The 17,837-nt window shown below is 36.1% G+C and overlaps 2 protein-coding genes across 2 annotated transcripts; one reads left to right on the top strand and one right to left on the bottom strand.

Moving 5' to 3' along the window:
• Positions 1 to 2,784: 2,784 nt before the first annotated feature.
• On the bottom strand, positions 2,785 to 7,581 carry LOC112279452 (uncharacterized). Its single transcript, XM_024513904.3, has 7 exons — positions 6,727 to 7,581; positions 5,516 to 5,688; positions 5,104 to 5,419; positions 4,628 to 4,849; positions 4,208 to 4,256; positions 3,835 to 3,945; positions 2,785 to 3,652 (listed from the first exon to the last, which is right to left on the bottom strand). Exons 1-7 carry the CDS (start codon positions 6,841 to 6,843, stop codon positions 3,267 to 3,269), a joined length of 1,374 nt encoding a protein of 457 aa, XP_024369672.1. The 5' UTR covers positions 6,844 to 7,581; the 3' UTR covers positions 2,785 to 3,266.
• A 4,199-nt stretch (positions 7,582 to 11,780) lies between these two features.
• On the top strand, positions 11,781 to 13,462 carry LOC141045154 (uncharacterized). Its single transcript, XM_073532586.2, has 2 exons — positions 11,781 to 12,167; positions 13,242 to 13,462. Exon 1 carries the CDS (start codon positions 11,796 to 11,798, stop codon positions 12,162 to 12,164), a length of 369 nt encoding a protein of 122 aa, XP_073388687.1. The 5' UTR covers positions 11,781 to 11,795; the 3' UTR covers positions 12,165 to 12,167; positions 13,242 to 13,462.
• The last annotated feature ends 4,375 nt before the right edge of the window (positions 13,463 to 17,837 follow it).

The raw sequence follows: 17,837 nt of genomic DNA, 5'->3' as shown, positions 1-17,837 counted from the left end.
TGCTTGAGAAGCTTCCTAAATAGGAGTATATATTGGAATCGAGGCTGAAGAGTTCTTCAGACTTGACAACACATGTCTTGGAGCTCTAGCTCACCTCTCTGGTGTTGTTCTTGTATTCATCTGATTAATCTAGTTTTTGCCAATTCTTCTTGAACTTCTTGTTAGATCTCGAGTTTGTATTTTTGTGTCCGTGACATTAAGCTACAGATGATATTTGGGAGAGACCATCTATTATGGTAGATAAATCATTTTCATATATGATTATAGAAGCCTTTTCTTGCAAGGAAGACGATCTTAAACTTCAAACCATCAAGGAGGCGATGCGTCGCTTTGATTGGTTAAATTAGAAAACTGCTATTGAAGAAGAGTATGTTTCTTTGCGTAAGAAGAAAGTCTTTGGTCCAATTATAGACACTCTTACATCTCGCCCTGTGGTATATAAGATGGTATTAATACGCAAGCAAGATGCTCAAGGCCAAATAACCTGCTATGAAGCTCGTCTTGTTGCTCAAGGATTTATTCAACGATTTAGCATTGATTATGAATCTACATATTCTCCAATCATGGATTCAATTACATTTCGATATATTATTGGAATGATAGTTCATGCCACCCTTGAAAGGCATCTGATGGATGTAGTAAGTGCATATCTATATGGTTCTCTTGATGCAAATATTTATATGAAAGTTCCACCTGGCTTAGAAAATAGGAACTCCAAATGGACCCACTCTAGGACACTATTGTGGTATTAAATTATGTAAGGCCCTGTATGGTTTAAAACAATCTGGACGCATGTGGTATCAATGTCTTTAAGATTATTTAATTACAAATAATTTTATAAGTGATCTATTAATCCCTTGTTTATTTATTAAACGAGATAAAACTGGTTTTGTGATCATCATTATATATGTTGATGATCTTAACTTAGTGGGCACTACATCTATATGTGTTACAGCTACTAACCTACTTATACATGAATTTAATATGAAAATGCTTGGAAAAACAACTTTCTGTATTGGTCTTTAGATTATGCATCTAACAGATGGTAGCACTTTTCTCTACCAACTAACGCATATTAGACGAATCTTACAAAGATTTAATATGATTGATGCTTATCCATTGTTCACACCAATGGTTGGACGTGGTCATGATGGTCATGATCCATACCGTCTATGGGAAGAGGAGGAGGAAATATTGGGAGATCAAATATCCATACCTCGTAGCGGTTGGAGCACTTTTGTATTTAGTTACATCTACAAGATCAGATATTGCATTTGCAGTTAGTGTTCTTGCAAGACATAGTGCACGTCCAATACTATGACATTGGAATGGCATCAAATATTTATTACATTATTTAAAAGGTACTGAAGACTTCGGATTATACTACATACAATCCTCAGATCCAAAATTGGTTGGATATTGTGATGCAGGATATAAATCTGATACTGCAACATCTAAATTTCAAACAGGATATGTATTTTTAAGCTACAATATTATGGAAATCAGTGAAAAAAACAATAACTGCAACTTCATCCAACCATGCAAAAATTATTGCCTTATATGAAGCATCTCGAGAATGTATTTGGTTGCGATCAATTGATAAATTCATTCAAACAACATGTGGATTTTCATATGATGATTCTCCAACTATCTTGCATCAAGATAACAGTGCTTATATTGCACAGATGCAAGTTGGTTTCATTAAAGGCGACAGGACAAAGCATATTGATCCAAAGTATTTTAGTTATATCCATAACTTGATTACTGATCAAGCACTTATAATTAAGAAAATTGAATCTTCAAATAACCTTGCTGATCTCTTTACCAAAGCTTTCGCATTGTACAAGCATCGTCGACTTACCTATGGCATTGATATGCAACAACTTGCTTTTCTTGAATAAGAAAGTTAATGAGCTCTTTAAATAATTAAAGAAAATGATGTTGTACTCTTTTTCCTTCATTTATGGTTTTGTCCTTAAATACAATGAGGTTTTCCTAGATAAGATTTTAATGAAGCAACAATTGTTGATCTTGCAAGATCACAAAAAAGTATAGATCATAATTCTATACAAATTTTATATTATGTAAATATTATGATGAGCGAGAGGAGTGTTGAGATCATTAAATGTAGCCGATGCTCTCCATAATATTTACTGTAGACTACAATAAATACCATAGCTATAGTATTTAGAATCTAGTGGAGAAGTATTGTTTATTCTCTCCTTTTTTTTTTTCTTGTATACGAGACACAACCAGATCAATAGAATTTTATGTGTGAAGCTCTCTCTCCTTAGAAACCCTCTTGTGTGTATGACTTACTACTACTCTTGTGTGTATGTATTACTTACTATTACTCTTGTGTCTTTCTAAAAATTCTCAAAACATCTCAACATCTTGAGGTCTCTTAACACATTTTCTTCTTAATATTAAAACTTTCTTTATTGAATTAAAAAAATTATAATAATACATAAACTTGCTAAAGAATAATAATAAATAAATAAATAATACTATCAAAACACTAATTACCAAAGACACAAACATTTGGTAAAGTAATGTACATAAATAATCTAGTAATTGAATAAAGTTTTTTTTTTTTTTTTAACTTTGTAATTGAAGAAAAATGGCATTTATATCTACAAACATAGTAGGTACAACTATGTTGATGGGAATACTAGAAAAAGTCTTGAACTTGTATTGCTTATAAATCATGGGTGCTGGCTTGTCCAGGTACAAGGAAGCATCCACTTGCATCATTAAGAAAAAAGTACAACTCTGCACTGGATATCTTTCAATAATCTCCCTAATGTGAAGAAACTTAACAATGTCAGTCACACGCATAGAGTGCTCTGCATGAACACGCCATTCATACCAAGAATAAATGGTGAAGCCTAAGTAACATCACTACTCATTTAACTGGCTAATACTGCTAGAATTCATTAAAAAAAAAAAAAAAAAAAAAAACGGAATTTAGTTCTGCAAGTGAGAGTGATCTTCATACGAGCACCTTTGAGAAGTTACTAAAAGAAAATGATGAGAATCCACGAATGTCATACTCCTCGTTCACACCCTAAGTGCTTCCTTTTCTACACTGCCTGCACTGTAGCAATGGGTTCGAATAACCATTCCTCACTTCAAAACCGAGTGGCAAGTTGGCACTAAACATGTAAACGTACTCTTGATGATGGAAACCAAAAAACATTGGACTTCCTGTGCAGGAAGCATGAAATATTCCAAGTTTCGATCCAATATTATACAGCGAGCCATTTTCATTCTCTGTCACCGTCATTCTCGTTTTCATCATCAGGCTCGAATTCCGGAAGCATAGGTACAAAGGTGCAGCAGAAGGCATCCTTGTCTTTCAACAGCAAAGCGGTACCATCTGGTATCCACTTGAGTTCAGATGCATAAAAATTGGCAAGCGGTATTTGTACGCAACAAGCGCCAGATGGCGTCCATAAGTATAACTGGGAGGTTCCTGTGCAAAGAGCGATGCGGGGATAAATAGGATCCCAAGCTGCAGATCGTATAGGATCCTTCTGAAGCAGGAGAGTTAAGAGCTCCAAGCGCACGACATCCCAAATCCATAGAGCATTAGGCATGTTATCGTTCCTGGTGAAAAAATACTGGCTGTCGGCACTCCACGCAAGCATACCTAGAAGCACAATCACGTATACTAAGTGATTTTCCTGTTCTTTTTTGTTTACAAGCCTATTCAGGTTATTCAAATATTCGTCCTCAGGATAACAGTAGAAAATGCGACATTAAAGCTGTTCGAGAAGACGCAGAGAGACTAGAATAAATTGCCAAGAATAAGTGCGCGGAGTAGGCACTTACCAATCCCTTGCTTTGGATTGGGCTTATCCACTGCTGGCTTGAGCGAAGGGACGGTCACAGGGGCCTCGACCACTTTGTAGAAAACCCTTCGTAAGGAATCACAAGGAAGCCCTGCACACAATATCCACACAGCTATTCACATGCATCGGCACACAAAACAAAAAATAAAACAGAGGAACGTGTTGAACATTGGAGTCCGAAACAACAGATCGAGCATAAGAAGCTGATGAGTATTCTTTCGAGCCAAGGCAGGAGGGACATAAAAAACAAGACACAAATAAATATAAGCATACCTGTCCTGAACAAAGGATCAAAAGTAATAACAATCGTTAGATACATATAAGCATATAAGTTAAGTTCATCCCAGTTTTACCTTTAGCGTAAATCGACTCTATGTCAGTACGCCACGGTTCATCAACCTCCTGCAACCCCGGCCCAAGTCAGTACTACATCAGAACTCAGACTATGTTGATAGAGAACAAATGGTGCATCAACAAATGACAACGAAGAAATTCATTATTGAGAACAATTAAATCGAATCATTCAATTCCCAACAGTTTGCGCACTCTAAAGTTTGTGGAATTGGACATTCCATCGGTAACTACATGTTCAAAACAATGACCCACCAAAACTGAACCTGAGAGCTGTTCTGTACCAAATTAAACCGACCTGATTTTATAGAGACTCAGAAATATTTTTTCAATGTCTCAAACAACTGAATCCGAGGACCAATAATCTAAAGAACAATGACAACGTTCTGCGAAACAGCGCCAAATGCAGCCTGCGCACTCACCTTAAAAACGATAGTCGATGAGGGGGGCCTAATTTGTGCTGGATGACTAAATTCAGCCGCAGGTTTCCAAGTCAGTTGGTTAAGAACTCGCACAATTTGGTCATAGCTACCAACTCCCAGAAATTGGCCACACGGTGACCACGTGACTGACTTCACTCCTAACGCATTTTCGTAAGCTGCGTACTTGAACAGGCAACGGCCATCAGGGGAGTAAATCAACACCTGCAAGTAGAACCAGTCGAAAGTTCAGCAACTAATAGAGTGTAAGAGAAGAATGTGTTCATGAATTTTTGCTACAAGATTTTATCTTTTAAAAACAGTCCTTACTAAGGAAAGCTCAATGAGTAATTACATTACACATCGTCTGACATTTCAACTGTAAGTGTTGATACTTCATTGCTTTCATGACTGCCAAAAAATAGGCTAATACAAAAAAAAAAACTAAAGGCGCATATTTTGCAACAGTTCAAACATACCTTGTATTCAAGAGGAGAATCCCACACAGCAACTGTACTGTCATTAGGTGACCACTCTAGATCAGCAAAGTCAGAAGTGCCGACTTCAAAATTACCCATGGCCTCCCATCCCTGGCATGCTAAAAGATGAATATAATCCCTACAATCTCGACGTGTGCCAATAGCAATGTACTTGCCATCTTTCGAGAAGGAAACAGCCTTTGTAGAATGCTTCGGCCAGGGGACATGCACACACGCAGTACTTACGAGAGACCACACAGTAAGTCGAAGCTGGAACTCAGAAGTTGTAAGGATGTGACGGCTATCTGGACTCCACCTGTCAGAGGTTTCCACAAAATTGATTAAATCTCTGCAATTTCAAAGAGAAGTTTTATTGGAATTATTGGAATTGTTGAAATAAGAGATCAGCTACCTGGCATGCACTATTCCGATAGAGCCTTCGTCGATCTTACAGGTCCACTCAGGCTGTGACACCGACCATGCTTGAACAACAGCACGCTTGAAGAGCCCACAAAGCAGATACTCTGAGTCTGGAGCCCATTCTATATAGCTGATCTTGTCCAGGCAAGAATATAACTGTACAACCTGTAAACTCAGTCCCCATCATGTCACTTCAAAAATCTGTAGTTGAAGGTCAAATCTAGGCGTTGATATTGATACTCAAATTCATTTCCTATTTTAAGATAGAAGACATAGAAATTGGAATAGGAATATAATATTGGCAATGCAGTACTTGTTAAGAGAACTGTAAGGAATGGTTAGCACCCAAACTCTGATCATCAAGCAGGATCACATGTGCAGGATAATTATTGGAGAAAAATCTAGAGAAATTCAGGAGGAAGCAGTATGCAAGCTTTAATTATATCAATATGTAATACTACGACCACGAACATCTACTAAAAGGTACGAATATAAATTTTTATGCGACACGGCTCCAGCATCGATCTAAAAAATATTATCAGATCACGCGGCTGAGATCTACAAGAGGATTCTAAAGGAAGTAATTCAACAATTGATTTCCCATGTGTCTGCTGCCACATACGAGATGTTAATAAAAAAAATACGAGTCCATGGAACATCTGGGCTTCGAAAAAATCAACAAGCACACCAACAAAATCTAAGAGATACCGTGTATCTTATAATTGTCTTCAAGGAAGAATAACCATTAACAAGGTTGAATCATAATTTCGAGAGGCATTCACGGTTTCTAGATCGAGGCACGCTTGTATCAAAGAGGAAGAAAGAATCTGAATAATTTGCTTCTAGAGAATCTATCAAAGAATCAAGAATGCATGATGAGTCCCGATTAGACTGTACAGCCTTCTAAGGGGCATGCACTGAGAGAGAAATCCAGTGCGCCTCTTCTCTAGAACAAACTGCAATGCAAAGCGACATGTGGATGACAAACTGCATCCGATGTAATTTTTGAGGTAAATGTCTAGTCCCGCAGCATAGTACACACATCGATTCACCGGAACTTGGAGAGAAATCCTAATATCTACCGATTGAATCTTGCCTTCATCACCTTCTGGAAGGAGTCAGTATGCATCGCCTATCTTTAGCTAGAGCATGACTTCCTTGGTGCCAAAAGAAGACGATAACAGAATGGCAAGGAGAGATCACCTTGAGAGAGACCACATCACGGATAACTAGCCGATAGTCGACTGCAACAGCCAAAAATCTGGCGTCAGGGGAAAAACAGCAGGCCCCCGAGTGCTTGTATGTATCGCTAAATTCCATCTCTCCCACCTCAAGAGGAAAACCCCACTAATAGCTCAACTGCCCCAACTCTATGCCCTCCTTCGCCGCTTCCAACCCATCATCGCTGCCACTGCTCCCTTGACACGCAACTCTCACTCGATCATCGACAATGCAGAATCGCCACGTCCTGAAGTGTCTGCTCCTCTTCCACTACCTCTACTACAGCAATTGCGAGAGAAGAAAGAAGCGCCATGACGTTGTCACCAAGAAAAGCTTCAGAATCGGTGAGACAAAGAGGAATTCGAGAGAACTTGTAAAAGACCATGGAGATGGATTTGAACGGTGTTGCGTCACAGCTAATGGAGATGAGACTAACTTATACGACAACAATCCAAAGAAGGCGCCGGACCAGCAACCTTCACAGGATTGGAGCCATGTAAAATTTGACATTTCTATTAATTCCACGGCGAAATAGAATGCGGCACCCCATTTTTGGGATCTAGATTGAAGATCTTTCTCATTGGGATTGATGCCCGGCCTTGTCACCTGTAACCGTGGCCGGGGCAGAAACTTTGCTTGTAATCGCTGCTCGGCACAAACCTCGCGTTGGCGGAAGCCTACCCCTGTTTCTTTCAAGCATCAGGATCTCCCATTTGTAACTGCATGACTTGTTCTGGCATTGGATCATTGTTTCTTGCGACGCTGTCGGAGATTGTGGATTATATTGTTTCTGTAAGTGCTCAATTGAAATTTGGGCATCAGAGAGGTGGGCATTGAGATTCATTGTCGAGAGTCTTCTATTTTGCGAATGCTTTAAGATAGAAGGGAGGCGGAATCCAGCTTGCCATCGGAATCAATTGCCGGATCTGCTTTCTGTCGTTGTGGGCCTCAGAAAAGTATGTCTTATTCTGTTTATTTTCCTTCAAATGGGAATAATTGTGTTGTTTTGAGCATGCATATTAGTTTACATGTCTGTCTTCGCTCTGGATTCCAGGGCTAGGTCGTCAGTGTGCTTGTCAGAGTTGGAATTTTTCCAGCATCTTCCCAATTCGAGTGGTTTCGTTCTGATTAGTGAGTTGCAACCTCTTTGCTTACGACACCAAATTAAAGGCGTGGCGCTTAGTAATGTCCTCGACAGAGGTCCTTTATTTCTCACAGCATACCCAAAGAAGACGCAATCCAAAGTAGGACTCCCGATTGAAAGAAAACAGCCGTGTTGGTGATTGACATAGAGGTTCAGAGGCATGGCTAATGTTCATATTGTTAACAATGAAGAAAACCATGGGTATTGCTCGCGGAGGTCAAGTATTGGTGATTTGCATGTACATAAGGAGTCCTTGGATTACTGTACAAGTGGTGGAACGGAAATCACCTTGAGGTCGGAACCCTGAGTGCAGAACTCATGTCTGAGGTGCGTAATTTTTGAAGTAAGTCATAGTGCCATCTAATAGGTCCATCAATCTACAAGTGGGTTTCAGTTTGAATCTTCTTCTCTACCCAGCTTTCAGCTTTTCATCGATTTACTGCTTCCAAATGCTACCAGATTTTTAAGAGAGGATTGCACAGTTAAATGCTAAGCGACTGTGAAGACCAATCGAACATAAGAACAAAACTGTTTTTTCACTAAAGAAACAGAGACAATTCCATAGAAGCAACAATAGAGTTTACACCATATACTTCATATGATGATGTTCTACAAGTAGCTTCAAAGTAGAGATAAACATGGCAATGCCGAAAGTGAGCACATTATTCAGGAAGTGTGCATTGTGTCTTTCGTGTATCTTGCAAATAGCCACATCTTTTAAGATATACAATTTCTATACACCCAACTGGAATGGTAATAAAAATTCATTTTATTGCCATATGTGTAATATGGAACCTTATCAAAGCAAAATATATTCATACATATCTTTAAAAGACCCTAAAATAATATTAAATGGCCTAGTAGAGAAAACAATTGTATCTCAAAAAAATTAATGTCTTTAGAATGTTGTCTTTGGAAAAAAAAAAAAAAAAAAAAAAGGGTTTTTTTTGCAAAACTTTCATCCTTTCTAGAATGTCTTATGATTTTTTTATAACCTTTTAAAAATAATAATCAAGTTTTGAAGAAAAAAATACTAAAAAAAATCACCCAGTAGCTTCTTTTGCAAGGTTTTTATGTTAAGTTACTAAATAAGGTTTTTATGTAAAGTTTGTTAAATTAGTAAAAATAATTCATTATTATTCAAAAATATTGATGTATATATATATATATATATATATAAGTTGAAATGGGACGAGTCGGAATTTGTGACATCTTGGTTTGAATATGATTTTAATGAGTGTGCATGGAGCTTGTACCAATCTTAACTAAAATCATTATAATCGGTTCATAAATTCAAATAAAATTGTCTATTAAATTCATTTAGGAAAAGAAAAAGAAAAAAAGTGTGGTACAATTGGCATTTAACAACCTGCAAGTTATTATCAATAAAGTATGTATTCTCAACTTTTAAACAAAGTAATTTAAATTTTCATCTTATTCATTTTAAACAATATATTTAAAATGAAGAATTTTTTTAAGTACTTAATGATGAGTAGTTGAATCTAAAAGTAAACCAAACTTCGAACCATCTAAATGAGATTTTTGTTGCTTAGAGATTAAAAATTTTAAGAGAAAAAAACTAATGTTTGCTATAACTCTCAAGTCATGTTTAAAGGACTTGTATATAGACAGTTGTAAATATGGCAATGGACACTATTCTTGGCCTCAAGTATCTATTCTAGACATGATTAGAAAGCATAGTATTTAATGTTTGTTTTTACAACCCATATATGTTATTATTAGTTTATAATACCAAAAAATATATAAAGATTTTATTTTCTTTTTATAAAACTTATTGTTGGATAAATAGATTATATCATAGACAATGATTTCTATTTTTGTATAATTATTTTTACACTCTTTTAGATTCTCATAGAGTCTACTAGAATATTTTATAAATATCTTGATAACTTTTAACAAAAGAATAAAAGAAATAATGGGGAAAAAAAAAACAAAACAAAACAAAAAAAAACAATTAAAAATAAGCCTAATGATCTATTTTAATAGTTAAAGTGATGAACTTTCAAGGATAAACTTGGTCGTGTCAATAACAAAATGAGACTTAAATTGCAATTGACTTTCATCTTGTTGATACCTCTCTTAATCTTACTTATTTAGTAATTTGGAGGCCTCCATGTATCCTGATAGAAAAATTTGGCTTCCTTGAATAAATGTTTTTTACCATTTATTTACGAATTTCATAGATTTATCCACAAATACCAATTTATACATACAAGTTGTGTATTTTCACATCAAATAAAATCAAATGATACTATCCATATTTCCATTCACACTAGAATTTTACAAATGCATACAATTTATCCGTGTGTGGATGGATGGATGAACTGATGAAAATCCTTGGTCGAAGCCAAAAGCAAATCTCTGTACTGTGCTCTATTTAGACAACTATCAAGCTTTGTTACCAATTAATGATTTTACAGAAATGTTCTGTGTTGTGTTTACTTGTCACATTGAATATTTTTTGCATTTACAAAATTTTGATAAAATAAGTATTGGTTTGTAACAGAATTTTTTAAAAATAAAAAGTCATCAATTAATCAGGTTAGGATATACACATATATTCATGGTTTTCTAAGAATTATTCCTTATTATATTATTTGGTTTATATATATATATATATATATATATAGATGTATAAAGTCCAAATACATAACAACTAGGTCATGTGTTTAGACTGAACTCGCCCCAAAATAAAAAATAAAAAGGTCTTATCATCTTATATCTCATCATTAATGTCACTTAATGAAACATTCACCATTGTCAGGACTTGTACCAAATTACTGTTGAGTAGGAAGTAAAAAAATATAATTTCAGAACCACAAATGTATGCCTATTTGTGCATACTTAATTTTTTAAGCAAAAAAATAGAAAAAATAAAAATAAAAATAAATACAAGGTAGTATTACTAAAGAACACTAAAGAAAAGGAAAATAAGATCATTATAAAACTTTTAAAAAATAATAATAGTAATAATCATAATAAACTAAACAAATTTCAATGTGTTGTTTATGAAATGCAATGAACATAAGATGTTATAATCTTGCTCTAAGTGAAGTTAGTAAAGTAATGAAATTGAAATGAAAAACTAAGTAGTAAAGATTTAAATACAAAATAATTAAGTAAATGATTTAGCATGGACATCTTTAGAACAAAGAAAAGTTTTAAAAACACATTGGATGAATTTGTACATAATAAAGACAATGCAACATCAATAGAAGTTAGCCACCTCAACTATTGACAACATGAATAATTGATAGAAGTATAAATTATATGTGATTAAATCAAAGATCATAATTTTTTTAAATATGTATTTATAGCAACAAAAATATTAGAGGGATTAGAATTAATTTCCAAAATATGTTGCATATTAGTAAAAACAAAATACATAAAACACTATTTTAGATAAAACATATATAATGTTAAAAAAGCATTTTGATTTAAAGTGATGAACTATATATATATATATATATATATATATACATATATAAAATAGAAGATGAAAAAATTGAGAATATATTTGAAATTATTATAAAATATATAAGATATTTTTTAAAAAGAAAAAAAATTCTTATAACTTATTGAAATGAAATAAGTAAATAGACTAATAAAATAGATACAATGATTATATAATGTTAAAAAATTAGGATTATTATTATTATTATATATTTAATGAAAAACATACATAAATTTTTTATGTTTGTTTTTTGTTTGTAAAAAGAAATGAATTTTTATTTCAGCACACAAAAGTAAAATTTTATATTCATAGTGTTACAATAGAAACAATCTTGGTACTTTGGCACTTGACGATTGTGTCCTTTTTGAACGTATCGTGCCTCAGAAAACTACCCAAACCAGATTTTCACAAGAATACTGACACAGCTTTCTCATGCATCCAAACGAGGTATTTAAGAAACCTCCACAAACTGAAACTCTTGAGGACAACTTATATCTAGAGGAGTTGTGTCGCAGTGTAAACGGGGGTCAGGACAGAATACATGCGAATTCGAACTCGGCGATGGCAGTGGCGCGGGCCTCGCGGGAGAGGTCCCGTGTCGCCGCAACCTCTTTTCGGCTTCGCAGATTCGTATTTGATGTTATGGTTCGCAGTCTTGTGATCGAAGTGAACAGAGGCGCCGAGAGGGGAGTTGTTGTGACATGTCAGAGCTTTGCTGTGGATGGGAAGACTGTGGAGCCTTACGGGATTGCGGACAAGCGGAAAGTAGGGGTTGGGAGGATGATCGACGAAAGGGACTAAGAGGTTTAGTTCACCGTGCTTTCATCTGCGCCTTGGCGTCACTGCTTGTGTTTGAGTGTGTGTGAGAGAGAGAGGGACGAGTAGGCAGGCCTTGCCGCATTCTTGTCTGTTGATATCAACTGTAGATCTCGCAGTGCCAGTTGCGAGCGCAGGGGAAGTGGAGGAAGAGGTGAGGGTCGGAGTGTGAGTATGCGGACAGAAGTGGCCATTACGAGTTGGTTTTCGTGTGTTGCTTCTTTTTTTTTTTTTTTTTTTTTTTTTTTTTGGTTTGAAGCTGGATAACTTCGTGTTCTGCGGCTTTTTTCTTTTTTAGCTCACCGTTATTTCTAACGAGGCTTGCTTCTTCGTTTTCATTTCGTTGTTTGGTCCGACCTGTAGAAGCGTGCACTGAAATTGTTGCTCTCCGTTGTCTGGACATGCCTTGTCATGGCTGATTTTGTCGCTTGGCTGGACTCTCTCCTCGAATGTAGATTTAGCACTGATTCTTCATCTCGGGGATTCTGTTTAGGTGTTTTGTGTTGTGAATCATTTCGTATCTGCAGCGCGAATAACACTGCTTTGCTTTGGGGCGCTCTTGTGCTCAGCTACCTGATGACGCTGACATTGTCTTCGGTATGCTGTGACTTTGCCGCTGTGCCAGCGAATTTGAAGCCTTCCGCAAGAATTTCTGAACTCTGCGCAAATTACACATGCACACACTCTCTCTGTCTCGCTCGCTCGGTCGCTAAGACCTTGTGTCTGGACAGTGTTTTGAGTCTTTTATTACTGTTGTAATCTGCAAGTGCTATCAATCTTTTTTGTACTGACTAGTCTTACAATTGAGAGTGGCGCTTTGACATAATTTCGGCGAGGGTGCAGGAAACATTCCATCATCATCTTCATGTAGTAGGAAATCCTGGGACTTAGTTTGTGAGAACAGTTTATATGAACATTTACTACATTGTATATCTCGTAACTGACATCATCTTTTCGATTTGGAGGGCCAGCTGTCTCTCGTTGTCACACCTTAGGACAATTAAATTGTAAGACTATTTTATCAGAATTTTATTGCTGGAATTTTATTGCTAATTTGTGCAGAAACGTGTGCGAAGACCGGAGATTTTTCGATATTATCGACCCCGATTAGTCCTAGAGATCTTGGTGTAATTCTCTGGGGTGTAAGATGCTTTTTGGATGTTAAGTTTAGGTGCTGGAAAAGTTTCGCAGTGCACATCACTAAAATTAAGTACAGCTTGTGGCTAAGGGTAGTTGAATATACGACTATATTGTTTTCAATTGACTGATTGTCATTATTGTTTTATCCTTATTTTCAGCATTCATGTACTTGTATGCTTAGTTCCACTAGTACAGTCCATTTTTCAGTTGCTTTTGGTTTTTTTCAAGGAAGAAGTGGTCTTAGGTTCATGTGGAGGTTTTTTGTAAGGTTTTTGTGTTGAAGTGCAGTTTGTCAGTTCTAAAATTACAATTCCAACACTTTTTTCTTATAGGTGGTGGTTTGCTCACCAACTAGGCAACTTCCATCTTTTTGATATTACATCCATTTCTACTTCATCCAATTAAATCCTTGATGCCACCACAATAACTTACTTTAACTTTTTGCTACCTTTTTATTATTAACAACATACTATGCTTAATCTCTATATGGTTGTAACTAAGCAAGTATTTACTGATCTTCAACACTCCCACTTTGCTAATATTCAAAAGGCTTTTAATCCTAATCTCTAAATCAAGTCATGATGTTTATCCTTCACTAATGCCTTTGTAAGCACATTAGCAAGCATGTCATTTGTAGCACAATATTTCATATCTATTATTCCATCTTCAATTTTCTCTCATATGAAATGATGTTGGATATCAATGTGCTTGGTCCTTGAGTGGTGTTTTGGATTTTTGGCAAATGCAAGACTCCTTGATTGTCATTTATAATTAGAGTTGCTTCTAATTGTACTAGACCAATATCTTCTAAGAGTTGTCTTATCCAACACGCCTTCGTTACACAATGATTTATTGCCATGTACTCTACCTCCATCGTTGATCTTGTAATGGTAGGGTGTCTCTTGCAATTCCATGAAATGGCTCCTACTCTAATAAAGAATACATATCCTATTGTGGATCTTCTATCATTTGCATCTACAATCCAATCCGCATCAGAATAACCTTGCAAGTCAATATTCTTACCACCAAAGCATAATTTGAAGTCTTTTGTACCTTTTAAGTACCTCAATATCTTCTTTACCGTTTTCTAATGCATTCGTCTAGCCTTAGACATGTGGTGGCTTACAATACTCACCACATATGCAAGATCCACTCTTGTGGCCACCATTGAATACATGAGTGAGTCTACTACTACCTTGTATGGAACACTTTGCATCTCACCTTCAACTTATGCAAACTCCTTATCCGTGAGCTTCATCAATTTCAAATTTGCCTCTAAGATGTTCTAATAGGCTTGCACTCCTCCATGTTGAATCGTTTCAATACTTTTTCAATGTACTTAGTTTGGCTCATTGTAATGGTCTTGTTACCACGATCTCTTACAAATTCCACTCCTAAGCAATAGTGCAACTCTCCCAAATCACTCATCTCATATTTCTTCTCTAATTTGGCCTTCATCCAATCCATCTTTTCCATATTGTTAGCCAAGATGATCAAATCATCAACATAAAAGATTATAATCAGCAAGAACTCTGTAGATTGCATCATGTATAATGAACGATCAGCTTCACTCCTCACAAATCCTTCATTGACAAAAAAAAGGTGTCAATTCGTTGGTACCATGCCCTTGGTGATTGTTTCAATCCATACAAAGATTTCTTCAATTTGCACACAAGATGTTCTTTGCCTTGTTGTATAAAACCTTGAGGTTAGTCTATGTAGATGTCTTCTTGCAATTCTCCATTCAAAAAGGCCGTCTTCACATCCATTTGGTATATTTCCAAATCCATTGTTGCCCCAATAGCTACAATGGTCCTAATGGTGTTCAATTTGGCAATGGTGTCGTATTATGTGCTATCTTGTTTGAGAACGTATTGGACGTTTGGCTATGGAAGATAAAACAATGTTTTGCAAGTACCTGGGTAGGCTAGTGGGTTTCAACTATCTAAATACAACTATTTCGGATTTCAATGTAAAAGCTTAACTCTAATACAAAGTGCTTAGAAATACTATTTTTAACAACTTTAAGATATTATAAGCACAAAGTCCTTTGCTATTTGTTAGTTTTTATTTTTTATTTTATTTTATTTTATTTTTAACCCTAATCCTAGACAGCAAGCTTCGACAAGCTATAATTCTCAATCTGACCATCCGATTGTTGTAAACTTCTACCACTAGTGTCTTTGCAAGCCTTCTAAATGCTCAAGAAGTTTCAATCCAAACGAACTTACAGATTATAAGAAAACGTTATAAATCCACACTAATGTATCTTGACTACCGTTTAGAAGTCCTTGACTTACTACGCCAAAAGTCATCTTATTCCAGCTGATAGATTTCCAGATATTATAGAAATCCCTAAACAATCCCAATCTGTTAACTCCCAATACCTCTTTACACTAATCGTCAAATATCCTCTATTTGTTCCGTCAGATTAACACAAACTTTTGCATGCGCTCGGCATACTCAACCTTCTAGACACCCCTAAATTTCAACCACAGAAGTTTTTCTAATTTCACAAAACAGTCAAGAGTACCAGCCTTAACTTTATTGCAAAAAAATTCAATTCACCAATACAAACATTGACTTTCAGCAAAAATTGTAAAATTCCTCCCAAATCCTATGAAATCCAATTCACCAATACAAATATTGACTTTCAACAATGATTGCAAAAGTCCTCTCAAACCCTATGAAATCCAATTCTACACCTTTCGAAGGAGCTTGAAGCTAGCTCTCCGACCCCAAAATCCTGATCTCCGAATGCCCATTTCCTTATCCTCTCCATCTCTTTTAACTCTATGTGGTCCCATTTTCTCCCGCCCTGGACTCCAAATTCGAACAACTGATGGTGCCTCCCTGGAATTCCTGTCTCTAAGAGGATCTTTCCATGAAAAGGACGTTTTCCTCGAAACGGCATAGAGAACGAAACATCTTGAAATAGAACCAAAGCCTCTGTATTCGGGACCTCTTTGGGTTGCCCAACCAAGTTAGGTCTCATACTAGGTAAGAGGCCCATATCAGAACCTGGATTGGATATTCCCATAATTGGATCAAATTGGCCCTTCACATCAGACTCACCCAAACATTGAATTGGTCCTTTCCCCTTTTTCCGACTCCTAGTTGTCCCATTGATATGGAGGGTACTTGGTTCAATGACGTCGGTGGAGTGATATTAACTGACCCTGAATATTGGCACTAGAATTGGCCACTGTTTCTAAAATCCAAGATGACTAAATATTAATAATATCTTTTTCATTTTTATTTTCACCATATAGTCGTGTTACAACACGACAACAGGTGCATAAGTCTCATTGAAATCAATTCTAGCAACTTGTGAGTGTCCTTTTGCAACTAATCTTGCCTTGTGCCTCACTACCACACCCATTGCATTTCTTTTAGTCCTAAACATCCACTTACAACCAACACTAGATCGATTTGCTAGAAGATGTGTCAATTTCCATATACCATTGTTTGTAAGAGATTGGTACTCTTCTTCTATAGCCTTCTTCTACTTGATTGCATCGTCACATTTCATAGCATCACATAAAGATAATGGATCAGCAAGAAGAGCAACATTTGCATGTTCTTTACTTACTTGAGGAAAGATGTGATCCTTCCACCATTCGCCACGTTGCCTTCTTTCTTTCAAAGGATATCTCCTTTCACTTATAGTAGAACATTCACCTTCTTGCACTCCTTGTTCTTTTCCAAGTCTTAAATCTTGTTGTTTTTCACTCAATGGTTGGTACTCGTCATTATTATTATCATTTCAATCTTCAACATCTTCATTTCTTTCATTGCTGGTCCTGGCAATTGTAGGAGTTTTCATCTTTTCAACCTTCTTTGGCTTTTTATCTTCATCATCTTCATTGTCTTTATCTTCTTGTTTCTTTGCTGAATTCAAAGATGTGTCCATAAACACACCATTACTCCCACTTGGACACATCTCCAAGCGCTCACAAGCATTCTTGTGCTCCAAAAATTCAACATCATGACTTTTGATGATCTTCTTGGTTTCCAAGCACATTAGCCTATATACCTTAGTACCTTCACAATAACCAAGAAACACACACTTTGTACCTTTTGCATCAAGTTTGGACCTCATACATTCTGATGTTTTTGCATATGCAATGCAACCAAAGGTCTTCATATGGAAAATACAAGGTTGACTTTCACTCCAAGCTTCTTGTGGTGTCATTGATGCAAGAGTACTTGTTGGACACCTATTTCTTCTTTACACTGCATTCACTACAACTTCTACCCAAAACTCATAGCCAAGGTTTTGGGCATGAAGCATGCTCCTTGCCATCTCTATAATGATTCGATTTGTCCTTTCAGCAACACCATTTTGTTGTGGAATGTATGGAGTTATAGTTTGTCTAGCAATTCCTTCATTCTTCAAATAAATAGCAAATTGCTTAGATATGTACTCACCTCGATTATCCATATGCAGCACCTTGATCTTGCATTCACTTTTTTTCTCAACAAGTGCTTTAAACTCATTAAACCTCCAAAAACATT

Source organism: Physcomitrium patens, chromosome 3 (assembly GCF_059467195.1).
Source record: "Physcomitrium patens ecotype Gransden chromosome 3, ASM5946719v1, whole genome shotgun sequence".
Taxonomy (NCBI): Eukaryota; Viridiplantae; Streptophyta; class Bryopsida; order Funariales; family Funariaceae; genus Physcomitrium; species Physcomitrium patens.
Note: the sequence above shows the minus strand (reverse complement) of the source record. Positions and strands in the feature narration are given on the sequence as shown.